This window comes from Haliotis rubra, unplaced genomic scaffold (assembly GCF_003918875.1).
Source record: "Haliotis rubra isolate DU_JTF1 unplaced genomic scaffold, ASM391887v1 Scf165, whole genome shotgun sequence".
Lineage (NCBI taxonomy): Eukaryota > Metazoa > Mollusca > Gastropoda > Lepetellida > Haliotidae > Haliotis > Haliotis rubra.
In genome coordinates, this window is record NW_025765614.1 from 529,305 (window position 1) to 545,257 (window position 15,953).

The 15,953-nt window shown below is 36.3% G+C and overlaps 1 protein-coding gene across 1 annotated transcript in view; it reads right to left on the reverse strand.

Moving 5' to 3' along the window:
- Positions 1-851: 851 nt before the first annotated feature.
- The window catches only part of LOC124271965, a 60,409-nt gene continuing 45,307 nt past the window's right edge, over positions 852-15,953 (reverse strand). The window contains exons 3-4 of the mRNA XM_046707135.1: positions 5,588-5,622; positions 852-1,149 (exon numbers count right to left, since the gene is read on the reverse strand). Of these exons, the coding sequence (XP_046563091.1) occupies positions 852-1,149; positions 5,588-5,622 (333 nt within the window). The remainder of the gene's footprint in view (positions 1,150-5,587; positions 5,623-15,953) is intronic.

Below are 15,953 nucleotides of genomic sequence, written 5' to 3' on the forward strand. Positions count from 1 at the left end.
TAGCCTAGTGGTTAAAGCGTTGGCTCGTCACGCCGAAGACCCGGGTTCGATTCCCCACATGGGCACAATGTGTTAAGCCCATTTCTGGTGTCCCCCGCCGTGATATTGCTGGAATATTGCTAAAAAGCGGCGTAAAACTAAACTCAGTCAGTCAGTGTGTATGCATTGTATGTACAGTGTGTATGCATTGTATGTAACATGTATGTAACTAGCAGTAGAACCAGTTGCCTAAGAGTGAGTGAGTGAGTGAGTTTAGTTTTATGCCACACTCAGCAATATTCCAGCTATATGGCGGCTGTCTATAAATAATCAAGTCAGGACCAGACAAAGCCAGTGATCAACAGCATGAGCATTGATCTACACAGATGGGATATGATGACATGCTCAACCAAGTCAGCGAGCCTGACAGTTACCTGAGATGATAAATGGGTAGAATGATGTTTGCAATGTGTGTCACATTACTCTAAGTCTTAACTAGTGACTCTTATACAAAAAGCAGCTGCTATTCAAAAACTGAACAATTTTTGTGTTTTGCCAGAAATGTCGCTCTGTTTATTATTAATTCTATTTTTCATCATGCTTTATACATGAAGTAATGTGAATCCATTGCTTTTAGTAAATGGGGAGGTGGGGTAGCCTAGTGGTTAAAGCGTTTGTGAATCATGCCGCAGACCTGGGTTCGATTCCCCACAATGTGTGAAGTCCATTTCTGGTGTCTCCTACTGTGATATTGCTGGAATATTGCTAAAAGCAGCATCCTGCCAACAAACACACCTTCTTGCATCCTTGGAAATTGACAAGGTAAACTCACCCTATTGATCTGATTGGTCTCACCCTCTTGATCTGATTGGTCATACTGCTGCTGAATAATCTGACTGAAATGTACATAGCATACAACCTTGTTGCTGAATATGACTGAAATCCACCAGCTCTTGCCTGAGCTGGTCATTCTTTATACACTGCTGATGATACTTCAGCTGAATACGACTGAAATGTACAACATCTTTATACACAAACGAATCATATTGTTGCTGAATATGACTGAAATGTACAACATCTTTATACACCAGCTGATGATACTGCTGCTGAATACGACTGAAATGTACAACATCTTTATACACCAGCTGATGATACTGCTGCTGAATACGACTGAAATGTACAACTTCTTTATACACCAGCTGGTCATACTTCAGCTGAATACGACTGAAATGTACATCATCTTGATACACCAGCTGATCATATTGCTGCTAGTTATAAAGCTATGATGTATTTGTTTAATAATTACAAAACTTCCTGGCTTAAAAACGTGTGGTGGCATCACTGTAACACTATAACATCCCGACATGACAGCATATTTGTGGTTGGTTAATCTAAGATAAAATTTCCTGACACTTCCGAAATGAAAGACTGTATGCCTATATACGTTCACGTTACTCCAAGAGTGCCATTTGTCTAGAGTTTGTTCTGTATATCGGTAAATATACTGGTAATGATGTTAACTGAAGGTTAATTTGAGTGAATGAGTGAATGAGTGAGTGAGCAAGCAAGAGTTTAAAATTGCAATCAAATGGGTTTTTTATCAACTCTGGACCAGACAAACCAATGATTTGTGACTTGAGAATCAAACTCTGACATGACACACAACAAACAATGTCAGAGACTTAATATCTGATCACATTTAGCTGTCCTCTCCACATAGGGAGGATATAGCAAGATCTGATGAAGGTTATAGCCCATCACTGAAACCAGAAATGCATAAAATACAAGTTTGTTCATATCTTTGCATGTTTTTCTCTTAACATGTTTCTGATATCGAAAGATGCACCTAAATTCCTTTTGCAAATCAAAAGAATTTTGAAATAAACAGCTAAAAAACACACACGTATACAACATGATCCGAGATCCTGACGTAACTATGGCAACTAAAGCCCTGATATTCAATACTGAAATTATTGATGGGATAAAAATACAAACATTGCATGTGAAAGGAACAATCTCGAAAAAAATAAACCCTTTATGATACTTAATCCAGGATTTGAAAAATATTTGAATGAACAGTTTTGAATACAGGAATGGCTTTTCAATCAATCTGATGGGCATGGAAAAAATAGCTCTATGATGAATAACCTCACTTCATCTGACAGGGTCTCAAGATTTTTAAAACTTTACAAGTACAACAATGGGAAAAAACTTTCTAGAGGTTGTTCGTTATTTGGAGCAATGTTAAATAATAATTTTTCAAATGTGCATTTCTTGTAAATGACAGCCTAGAGATGTGGATGTTGTATCACACAAGAAATCAATTTGGGTATGAGAGATGCATCACGCTCCTATGCATCGGCAGGGCTATGACATTTATAGTGTCATAAATTCAGCTGTCAGATTTTGACAGTTCAGTGTTGCCAGGCTCAGTTAACCACTGACATGCTAAGGGCAGTGGACGAGGATTATAAAATGTACATATTTAGATATTTTCTTAGAATTTTTCTACCTTTTCCAAATTGAACAACCAATTTAAAGTATTGTATGGTTTTACGCGACACTGAGATACAGGTTCATTAGGTGCAAATGTATAAACTGGATGCAGAAATAAATCTATATTGGGTCTTGAGGGATGCTCAATAATACACATCATACAAAATTTTTGAAAGAAATCTAAAATTACTGTTATAAAGGAATATTAAAATGTTTCAGCTTCACCAACAGCACAATTTCTTTACTCTACAATATCCTCCTATTTCCAGTACTGACCCCTGAAATTTGTAATTGAGGGTCTCTTGGACCCCAAGTGTCGGTCAAGGTAAAACCTTGGTTCTAGATATATCTTTAGCATTATATCTGTTAAAGGATTTGTAAAAGTAAATAGACAAGTAGGAATATTATTCATGAATGAATTGAGTTTAAAACTAGAACTTTAACACTTACTTGAACGTAATCAGTACAATACAGATAGTGTCATGTGTGAGTGATGTCTCAGTAATGCAAAACATAAATCAATCTGGGGCTATGATGATCATGTGTATCGTGCAGGCAGATGAGGGATTACAATCATCATTAAACTGGGATTCTAACCACGATCAGCAGATCCATGAAAGCTAAGGGATGTAACTCTTCTCACAGAATCTTTTGATTCTAAATCACTGGACCAGTTTCCTTGAATATTTATGTAAGAAATCATTTTCATTTAAAAAAACTAAAAATATCTTTATAGTTTAAAATAAATAAAAACATTAACTTCAGAAAGTTTATTACATGTTTTAGAACTGAGAATGAGGTTGAATATAAAAGTTCATGTGATGTTTCACACAAAAAAAATAATTCAGAGAAAACAATATAAAAGATAAAAGAAAGCAATGACATAAAAAATAACGGAAGTCTTAGCTCAAAATGGGTTAATCTTGCTCAAAATCAATAAGGGTTCAGCGTTTTCGCATCGTGTACTGATAACTGTCTAAGAGCTGCGTAGCAATCAAATTCAGCAGGCACATCAAAGCTTTTGTCTCTTCAAATGTCAGATCAAATTATTGTTATGTAATTAAATGCTAGACAGAGCTGATATTTGAACAAATCTAATTCGACTGGATAATTTCTGGGAAAGAAGCCCACTATATCCCTGACCCAAGTTGACATTTTCTCCCAGCTCATGCTGATTGAATCTCTTGCCAAGACATATGAGCTTAATTTCATCGGAGAGACCAGCAGCCAAGCTCCTGGCTGGCGAAGATAAATATAACAGCATCACCACAAGACTATTTCATGTAATCGCGTTTTTTATGGTTAATAAATCTACTAAGAGATCTAAATAAGATTAATATGTTTGTTTCCAGGAAAAACATCTACGTTACAGCAGTTCGTGAAGTTGATATACTATAGGTTCAAGACAGACATTTATATGTGTCAGTGTCCATGAATCATTTAGAACATCCATCACAAATGTTCTCAAATGTGGGAAATTTGGGATTATTGGTGTATTGCTATTTTGATTTGTTGTAGCTTTTAACCAGACAAATATAAGTACTATTTCATATATCAAATGTAATGCATAGCATTAGCGGTTTATCTTGTAAATGGAATATTAAAAATATTAAAATTTGGAATGGCCTTTAACGTTGCAGTAACGTACTGAACGTTTCATGGACAAACTGGAAATTGCTGGAATTTTGACTTAACCTTTGAGATTTATTTAGCTAAATGGTGAAATTCTACCCAGTCAGTCATTACGGCTTGTAATTCCTAGTTTCATTTTCCACATGAACTGCAACAGAAGAGGTTCTAAGTCTTTCAACTACATTTTGAAGAGGTTTGATCTCTAAAAACTGCCATTTATAAGTCATGTTTAGAAATAATTTTGCACATACTCTTAAAGAAATTGTTAAAAATCACTATTTCAATATATATGTGTTTCAAAATAATTAGATTTAATTTTATACTTCCATAAATTGTGAACAGTGTAGTGCTGCTTATGACAAGAGATTTTATTAGTGCTTCATACATTAATATATCACTGGGCAGTGTTAGACCTAAAAGAGTTACCCCCCTTTATACACTATCCACAGCTGCTCTGACTGGTTTTGTTGTAAAGCATTGAGAAAGTTGCATGTTGAAAGTCAGGTATGAATTATGTAAGTGTTAATATGTAATGTGTTTAATCTGCAATGCGACATGCATTCAGCAACTGTTAAAAGATATATCCTCAAATGGTTTTGTTATAGAATAGTGGGGAAATGAGCAAGTGACAACATCATCACTATCAGGGTTCCAGGTCAGAACATGGTCACCATCAACCTAGACCTGTTGTAATAGGCGAGTATGTGGATCAGGTGGTCTGACTCGATGACTTGGTTGACTGCATGTTGTTGAATCTCAATATGCATGATGCTGATCACAGGATTATTTACAGACATCAGAGTATGAAACTCCCAAACTTTCAGCCAGGCCACAGGGCTTGTTAGATGTCAAACTTGCCAGACCTAACCAAAACCTACATGCCAACAAAATATCTTCATATACATGTCTAAATTTTAACCTGACTGTCGGACAGGTGAATTTGAGAATCTGGCAGTCCGTGTTGAAAATAACCTGTCCCGGACAGTTGGGCAGGCAGTTATTTCGAACGCTGCAGACATGTATATTTATAGCTGAAATACTGAGTGTGGCTTTAAGTAACTAAGAAACAAACCCCCATGTTTGCTAGTCATCCAGATTAATGGGTAGATATTGAAATGTACCAAGAAAAGAAAGATTTGTGATGTTTGTAAAAGAAACTATATCGAAGATGAGTACCACTTCTTGTTTGTATGCAAGGCGTATGTCCATTTACGTGAAGTTTATTCCAAGGAAACACTATGTATTTCCAACATTAGCTAAATTTAATATTTTAATGTCCAATGATAACAGTGATCTTATAAGAAAGTTGGCTATGTATGTTGAGAATTCTATGCAATTGAGAACAAATCTGTTAATGAAGGCAAAAATGATTGTGGCTGCTATACAACTTCTGTGTCATGGGCCAATGGCCTGCGTCTCTTGCTGAATAAACCAATACACATTGTGACCAAACAGATTTCATTTACGGACATTTACTTACCAGATGTTTCTCTTCAACTGGTCAATTTCCTTTCTCTGAAACAGAAACAAAGGTTCAGATACTAGAAAATACAGTGTCAACAGTAGGGAAATGTGTTTTGGAATTAATTATTTTCTGTAAAACTGTTGAAGCAATGTCATCTGTTTAACAGTGTGATGGAATCATTGGAATTTATTTGTGAGTAATTAAACAGTTCTTTTATCTATATCATGAATATTACATCAAAATCATGGCAGATATTTAGAGGTGAATTCAAGCATCACATCACTGTAGATAATGGAACTGTGTTCAGCATCATCACTGAATAATTTAACCACGTTACACCAAACTATTCCAATTTTCATCTAAATCATTTGCAGAAAATCTGTATTTCAAACTCAGGTCTAGTATCTTATCAACAGGAGAAAAATTGTTTCTGTAAATAAATACAAATCATTCTCAGGAAACACACAAGACAAGGTAGCAAGAGTTGTCTCCCTTATATTGAGTCTCTCTTGCAGCCTGACAATACAGTGTTCCATGTTTGTATCCATAAGGAGAGCTGTATTACGGCACCAACAATACTTTCATAGCAGAACTGTCGCAGGAACAATACAAGGCAAGAAGGTAGCAAGAGTTGTCTCCCTTATATTGAGTCGCTCTTGCACCTTGACAATAATTATAGTGTTCCATGTTTGTATCCATAAGGAGAGCTGTATTACGACACCAACAATACTTTCATAGCAGAACTGTCTCAGGAACAATACAAGGCAAGAAGGTAGCAAGAGTTGTCTCCCTTATATTGAGTCGCTCTTCACCTTGACAATAATTATAGTGTTCCATGTTTGTATCCATAAGGAGAGACGACACCAACAATACTTTCATAGCAGAACTGTTTCAGCAAAAATACAAGGCAAGAAGGTAACAAGAGTTGTCTCCCTTATATTGAGTCGCTCTTCACCTTGACAATAATTATAGTGTTCCATGTTTGTATCCATAAGGAGAGCTGTATTATGACACCAACCATACTTTCATAGCAGAACTGTTTTAATACAATACAAGGCAAGAAGGTAGCAAGAGTTATCTCCCTTATATTGAGTCGCTCTTGCACCTTGACAATAATTATAGTGTTATATGTTTGTATTCATAAGCAGAGCTGTATTACGACACCAACAATCAACTTTCATAGCAGAACTGTTTCAGCAAAAATACAAGGCAAGAAGGTAACAAGAGTTGTCTCCCTTATATTGAGTCGCTCTTGCACCTTGACAATAATTATAGTGTTATATGTTTGTATCCATAAGGAGAGCTGTATTACGACACCAACCATACTTTCATAGCAGAACTGTTTCAATACAATACAAGGCAAGAAGGTAGCAAGAGTTATCTCCCTTATATTGAGCCTCTTCCACCCTGCCAATACAGTGTTACATGTTTGTATCCAAAAGAAGAACTGTATTATGACACCAACAACACTTTCATAGTTTCATGTGAGTAAAGAAATCATAAATGTGAATATTAACTCTAATAGGATTCAAATCAGGCTGAAATATAAGCATAAATGTTGCTTTTTCTGTGAGCATAAAGAGTCACCAGACAGAATTAGTAACAGTACATTTAAAGAACTTATATTTAATCATGACTCTAGTTTTAACGTACACACCATAATCCCTGATTAACTATGCATTATATCTAGAAACAGATAATTTCATTTTACATGGCAAATACACAGATAACAATGGACATAACAGTGAGTCTAAATATCACTAAATAACACCATGCAGATATATTATTTAGATAGGTCATTGTCTGTAGAATATTAAGGGAAATAAATTTCGTGAATTCATCAAACATTAATTTTTCAGTGATTAACTGCAAGAACTATTCTCTAGTTTAGCCAGATAAATATATTCCTGACTAATTCAGTCAGTCATAAAATATTGTACAAAATAGATCTTCCCATATGAACATTGTTAATTAAGGAGGTTTACTGAGCCTTGTTCAAACACTATGACATGATAACAATAATGGCTTTGTTAAACATGCCCTAAAGTATTGGGTAGCAATGTAACTGTAAAAATTTACTAATATTGATCTTAATATATGGTCATTATAAGACGGTTTTAATTACTAGTAAGAAATAAATAGAATTATCTGTTTCAAGTGTTTGTCTTAATTGTATTGATGCTCATTTAATAACTGCAAAGACCTCTTAGAGATATACACCTCATTCACAGTGTGTGAGTTTAATGCCACTTTGAACAGTACTCAATTGATATCTGCATGGCAGCTCAATGTGGAAGGAAAGTCCAAGGTGATGCTCATCTCAGATATTTACCACTTTCTGAGCACCTTAGTATTTTGCTGAGAAAACTAGAAACATAATCAACAAGTAACAGGATTAGAACATGATCAAATGTTCTAACTCGGCACAGAGAGTTGCAGCAACTCTGACGACAGGACAGCCCATGAACATGGACCAAGAAACATTATGAGGTATATTGCTTCATGATGTGTGTTATGGGCCCTGCTCCAATTAAGCACTGTGACCACCCCCTGAAAGGTTCCTTGACCAACTTCTGTACCAGTCCGCTGGTACCTCTTGTTTGACAGTCATACAGTGCCCCTGTACTAAGCCTCAAACTTTAAATTACTGTCCAAATTTTCACAACAAACACATCTGTTTAGTAGGGATTCATATTAACACAATGAAGTGCCCTGTAGCAAAGCTTAAACATGTCAATGTGAAGCTCATATATACAGCTCAAAACAAGTTAAAGAAAACACAAAATTGGAAAGCACTAAGACTAATACATAGTCTCTGAATACATAGAATTTTGATAGAAACAAGAAAGGAGCCCCAGTGTGAACCTGAAGAATATCTAGACTTGCTTCACTTAGAGCTTTTGCATTGCAGATAGGGCCGGGCAAAAGGGAAAATAATGTGATTCAGGGTGTGAAACAGACCACCCATCACCCCAACAGACTTTATGAGCATCTGTAAGCTGTGATGATATTTAGTATGCTATTGATCTTATTTTCACAGCTTGGTCAAAACACTTTATTACCTGTCAGCATTTACCAGATGAAATTCAACCCAACATGACATTTTATAACTTCGTGTATATTCTACAGTTGAAGGCCAGGTTGGCTGTCAATAATTCGTGGGAATGAAATCAACATCATTCTGCTATTGTTAATTTCAACTGCAGGAGTATATTTGTGTAAAATGTTGCCTGATAAATAACTCATGCGTTGCTATGAGACTTTGATACACAATGGAATTGAAAATATTTGAAATCAATAATTCTTTTGAAATGGTTTGCAACATCTTAGGGATTATTAGAAAAGGTAGGTCTCAACTCACTTGAGATATGTAATATAAATAGGGTATATATGTCAGTGTGCCATTTCATTATATTCATTGATTAATGTAAGACATTGTACAGGCAACACAGCTGACCCTTGTCTCTCCAACATTTAACATACTCCTACAGTAATACCAGCATCAAATGGTACAAATATGATACATGTGATCTAATAGACATACTAGGTGGTGGTGGTGGAATTGGGTTTAATGTCGTGCTTGAGAATATTTCGCTCATATGACGACGTGCACGCGTGTGTGTATGTATGTGTATGTGCGGCTGCTTGTACTAGCCCAGACTGAAGCTGGGTTTATAGTGCTAGCCCACTGAGATACCATGCCGCAGTGAAGCATGAATACCCCACTCACACACATTATACTGACTCCGAGCCGACCAGTCCTTGTTGTACCCATTAATGCTGAGCGCCAGGCAAGGACTAACAAGTATCATATTTTAACGTCTTTTGGTATGACGCGGCCGGGGATCGAACCCGCGACCTTCCGCTCTCCGGGCGGACGCTCTTAAACCACTACATCACGGAGGTGGTCAGACATACTAGGCATTAAGAACCACATGTATAGTCAGAATAACTAGCTTGAAGAGGAACTAAACTCAGAACAATTAACGAGTCCACTGAATCATTTTGACTTTATCTTTATTTTTGTTTAACACCACACCCAGCAATATTCTTGCTATATGGCAGTGGTCTGTAAATAATCGAGTCTGGACCAGACAATCTAGTAGTCTGACTTTATTATTTGTGTTTACAAATAACAACCAAGTAGTGATGATACATTTCTGCAAAACTGTTAGTGTATCCTGCCCCACCCATCACAAACACATACACAGGCAAGTCAATTGTTCACCTAATAAAAACAGTGAATGAGTGAGTTGGGTTTTACGCCGCTTTTAGCAATATTCCAGCAATATAACGGTGGGAGACACCAGAAATGGGCTTCACAGAGTGTACCCAGGTTGAGAATCGAACCTGGGTCTTCGGCGTGATGAGCGAACGCTTTAACCATTGAGCTACCCCACCTCCCCCCTAATAAAAAGAAGATATGGCACAATTCAAAAAAGGAATTCCATTGATCATTTTCACCACTGATGTGTCAAATCTGGAATGTCTACCATGTGTCTGACATAAAATGGTTTGAAAGCTATGCCAATGCCTTGAATGTACTAACTCTGATAAGAGATATCTTGAGTAAGAGTCAAACAATGCTCTTTGAAATCTTCTTTTTAAAAGCGTTCAAACTCAAACTTTTCAAAGGTAAATACAATAGGATGGAGCTGCTCTCATACATCTCTAGATAAGGAAAAGTTGATTTTGGGTAAGTTAAAAAAATCTGTCTTGTCAAACAGTCTTGAAAATAATTCTGTATTCCTGAATCTTTATACATGGATTTAAATATAAAACAGATGAGGCAGTTTTACTGACCTCCTTAATGCCTAGCTCTGGTGGGAAATCAGTGGAAGGGCACTTACTAAATGGCCTTTACTGAACAATATCAGATAAAGTAAACATCAATTATATACAAGGGAAAGTAATTACGGTATTGCTCAAATTATTTTTTCCTTTTTTTAAATACAATATGAAGCACAGACTTAACATACAGACTTGACAAAATGAAAGGTCGTGTTCACTAAAGCATGATATTACATATTGTGTAGGGACGGAAGAAATGTATTAACTAACATTGTCACCTTTCTCAACAATGATTACATGAAGTGCTTGATTATCCAACAACCCGTAACACTGGGAAAAGTACTTCAGAATCATGTATTTCACTTCGTGTTTCGGGTGCGTAGCTATTCTCTTGTATGTAAGCATTGAAATAGACATTTGTCAATAATCAATACTTGTGAACAAAATGAATGTCTCAAGGTACTAAGGGCTGTTGTTGCTATTAGCTTTAAAAAATTGTAATGACGTGGTTGACGGTCGATATCGACATGTTGTTGTAATGGATTGGAGGCGTGGCTTTCATGGGTCTCTAGTTTGAAGAACGCAATTAAGAAGGAGGGGAAATGAGGACACGATGTTCGTTACAACAAAAGCTGATGTCAGATTGCCAGTGATCTGAATGAAAAACACTACTGCTGTCTAAAATGTTGCCTTCTTGAGATTTGTAACATTAGAAACCTATATTGATGGAGGCAGCAGGAAACAGTAGCAGATCCTGATGTTGTCAAAGGATGTAATTAACAATAATATGTTGACTGACTGACTGAGTTTGGTTTTACGCTGTTTTTAGCAATATTCCAGCAACATCACGGCGGGGGACACCAGAAATGGGCTTCACACATTGTACCCATGTGGGGATTCGAACCCGGGTCTTCGGCGTGACGAGCCAACGCTTTAACCACTAGGCTACCCCACCACTCCAATAATATGTTGACAATGAAATGACATATGTATAAGATAGAAAATATATAGCATTTGTCAAATTATCATGTATAAGAAAACTTAAGTATAAATTCATTTAATCATAATAGTTTGACATGTTTACATTTGTGAATATCTAACAGAAACTACGCCACTGCAATCAACATTGGTCATGTGGACCTGAAATTGAAAGAAAACGTCACTAACAAATTAAACATTAATGGCTATTTACATGCAGCACAATGCACATTTCCTGTCTATTTCCTGACTGACAGCTACCTGCGACAGGTGCGTCATCAAACAGTGTGAAATTACCGCAGTAATGTGCACAATCAATACATTGTCGTTCATTAAATACCTGTTGTTGACGTGAAATGCATCACTGTCTGTAATGGCAAGAATATTATTACTTGAAAAATCACCTGTTGCTATTGGCATGGAATATTACACTACTGTATTTGTTCCTGATTAAGATGAATACCCTTGTAATGGAAGAGTTCTCCTTTGGGATGAAAGTATTGGGACAGGGGTACATACAAACTGTACAAACAGATAGCTGAATCCATCCATTGATACAGACAGTCAAGGAAATGCAAGATCTAGAGTATGGTTTCTTACAAAGAGACTAGAAAATGTTGGATCTTAAGGATATTGGATAAATAGAAAATTGAACATAAGGATGATTGGTAATTGAAAAATTGAAATAAATGGACCTTTAGTAGACAGAGTAAATGCATATATATATATATAAAGTAGAATAGAATAGAATAGAATATATAAACAAATGCTCAAATGGAAGTGAATGAACAAACGAATGGTTGAAATGCTAGACACAATGAATTTTGGTTGATTGGATGAATATTTGGTAGGAAGGATAAAGTGATGTTTTTTAATAAAATGAATGAATGTTTAAATGGCTGATAGTTAAAAAAAATAATGTAGAGTTAATTGAGAGAATGGAAGAATAAATCTGTCTGGAGTATGGACCATTAATGAGTGGATGAACAATGGACATGTAGTATGTAGTATCACTACCACAACAGTAGTCTGTCATACAGACCCTGAAGCAAATATATCCAAGAAAGCCCACGCAAGTCTAGAAAATGTGGCAAGTCTAGATTTCCTCAGCTTCACGAATGAAGAAAGTCTCAGGGCTCCTTTTCATTATATTTTATGTTTGTTTACTATGAATTTTTTTTCAGTAAAATATGTTAATTTCAGAGACTAGTTGTTAGTCTACCACAACAGCTTCACCGTCATTTTCTAAATGAACAGAAGGTAGAGATAATCTGCTCAAATTTCAAAGCTAGTAATATGTTTACGTTCTTCGAGGTGGTCTGTTTATTCATTAATAATTCAAAATCTTTACATCAGCACACACCATGCTACTGGCCATGTGGTTCTCCTTCATTATAATGTTACTGTAAATATGAAGATATTTTATAGGAGACAGACATTAAGATATGGCCTGTAACAGAGGGACCATTTGTTAAAACAAACATAAAATCTCATATCTGTACCCGATTTCAAACACTTTAATCAAATGATCCTTATCACCTTGAGACAAAATTGGTTTTCTGAAGGGGAGTTGGGTTCCGGATTAAACATGTATTGTTTAAAAAATGAGCAAAAAAATATTGGAGTGTTGCCAGATATTTCTTGAATGCAAAGTTAAGTTCCAACAACACGGGGATCCATCACATCCACATGTCAAGCATGGATGTAATATCTACTGTTTTAACCCTATTTCAGTGGATGATTGACAGGTTCATATTTCATCTTGATTTAAATACAGACATTAATGTGTAACACACAGAGGCGCCAGTGCACCCGAACTTAAGGGTTCTTATCTTAATAACTTGAGATAGTTGAAATTAAATACATGGAACAATGAAAGCATTGTAGTTTGATTGACATTTAAAAGCAATGGACACAATATGTCAGATGAAAGCATGTGACAACAATGAAATCTACATGCGTAAATAACAGTTTGTAAAGCTAGATTGTATTCTTACTGGAAATATTGTTATAAGAAATATAGAAAAAGTATTGCACATATATTGTGTTATGCATATGTGTGTGGCTGTTTGTAATAGTCCAGACCACTGCCAGACCACTGAGTGATACTGTGTTTAACATGGATACCCCACTCACACACACACTGACTGGCAGCCAACCAATCCTCATTTATCTCCTTTAAGACCATCATCAGGCAGAGCAACAACAAGCAGCACCATAGACTCTGTTGTGTAAAGCAGTGCATCTGAGCTAGGTTCTTGCACCTTTAACACACCAATAACATGGAGGTTTATAGTTCTAACGCTACCCTCGATTCTGAACCCATAGTATATGTTTTCCATCCATAATAAGCCACCTCATGTAAAAAATATCTTGATAGCTGTAATTATTGTAAATACAGACCCCCATTTCTACCTCTGAGATTCAATCTTCCCGTCTAGCCACATGCAGTGAAAGATAGCATCTTGATGTCTTAAGTTAGTAATGTAATGCCTCACTCGCACCTCATGGGTTTGTGTCATTGTAAACTTGTCTTGGATCTTAAAGTACTGTGTGCCTCACACTAAAATATTCAAACTGTAAATATACATAAATATGTGTAGTATGCCGAGACATGAGATCAACTTCAAACAAGTTTAAGAAAGCACACCAGAACATGACTCTGGTTAAAAGTCATAGAGAACAATTACATCTCTTTTCCTAATATATTTAACTGCTCGGATGATATTGACAACAACCAAACGCAGGTAAAACAATTTCAGACAGCTATCTCCCTACAGTTCAAGGTTTTAAGTCACGGTTAGCAATATCCTTGTCTTACAATGGCTGGGAACACCAAAAGTGTGTTTAAAATTTACACCAATGTCGGGAATTGAACCTTGGTCCTCAACTTCTTACCCCGTACACTCCAGAAAGACAGCTCCGCTCTCAGAATCTGAACCTACTCTCTGTGCCTCGGTTCAAACTGCAAACTTTTGGAAGGAAATCCTTTGTCTGCTCTGCCCCTTTACTCTGGAACTCTCTCCCTATCACCATTAAATCAGCAGTTGACTTTTATTCCTTCAAACAACTTCTCAAGACTCATCTGTTTTCACTGCATTATGACTAGCAACTAGTCCCTTATTGTATATATGTATATTATCCACTCACTTTGTTAGCGCTTTGAGCATGGGCCTTGTGCATGGAAAAGGCGCATTATAAGTTCACATTTATTATTATTATTATTATTATTGATGAACTTGCACCTTGCATATGTTCAAATCATTTATTAATTTTTTCTCATATATGGATAAAAGCAACAAAACCCCTTTCCACATCCAGAAGAAATGACTGCCAACACAGAACTGATTGTATGATTACAGCAATAACATGAGCTTGAGAACCAATGTGAAACAGTGACACACCAAGGTGTAACAACATATGGTTAATGAGTGAAAATGGTCTGCATTTGTTAAGATGCATAGGAGAAGGACAAGTTCACACAGTGTGGAGGGGTAATGTCCTTTCATTGGGAATTAATCCTGTCTATAGTGATAGAAGGGTGTTCTTGAGAACCCGCTTGGAATGTGCCTGGATTACCACCTTTGGCAACCAGGAGTTGCCAATGTGAAGCGGACACCACACCACCATTCCTCAGACAGTTCCTTCAGCATCACAGCAATGATCAATGTAACAGGTATGAAGTCAAGGTGAGATGGATTAACTGGCAATGGAACTAGCATGGAATGTAAGCAGTTGGAGTCAGCTGTTTCCCACACCGTTGTTGTAAGTTGTGACAAGACCATCACATGGCGCTGTATCGATCTCATCCTGGGAATCTTGGTCTATGTGTGATTCACAGAGATGCTGTGAGGTCATGAGTTGTGTGGAATATTCTCGTGTTTACATCCGGTGTCGCTGAACTTGGAATAACTTTACACTTTGTAACCTTGAGAAATTGTTCATCTGGGAAACTTGATGAGCAGAAGAAATGTTTCGTCCTGAGATATTTATTCATATAGGTATTTTAAATGACACACAGTGCAGATTTGATTCAAGATGATGTGATGTTGGAGAATGGACCTATGGCATTAATAGAAATACAATAGAGATATGATGGGTAACTGAAGATGCCTAAATCCTATCCAACTGCTTTTGACTGAGAGAATATTCCTGGCAATTTATGACCAGTCACCACATTACTATCAAATTAAACATGTAAGAGTGTTGACTATAATTCTGACTTGCGTGGATCTATTCCATTTAGTATATCTCCTGATAAATAACACTCAAATGCAAGTAAAAACACTCCTTTTTAAAACAATTCATAAATGTTGTTAATAATTGCAAATAAGAATTGAATTTATGAAGGGATATGTTTCAGTTCACCAAAACATGTGTATATACAGCATCACCTTGAAGTCAAAGTTTTAGTGTGTCTGCATACATATTTACCTTTAACGTAATTATGAAGTAACAAATGACCAGACCACAGACCACCAGACTTGTCTGTCATGATTGATACTCCCCCATTTTTAACCCTGCAATGAGTAGACCACAGACTGGTCTAACATGATTGATAACCTCTTACGTCTACAATAACCAGACCATTGATCAACAGAAAAAACAGACT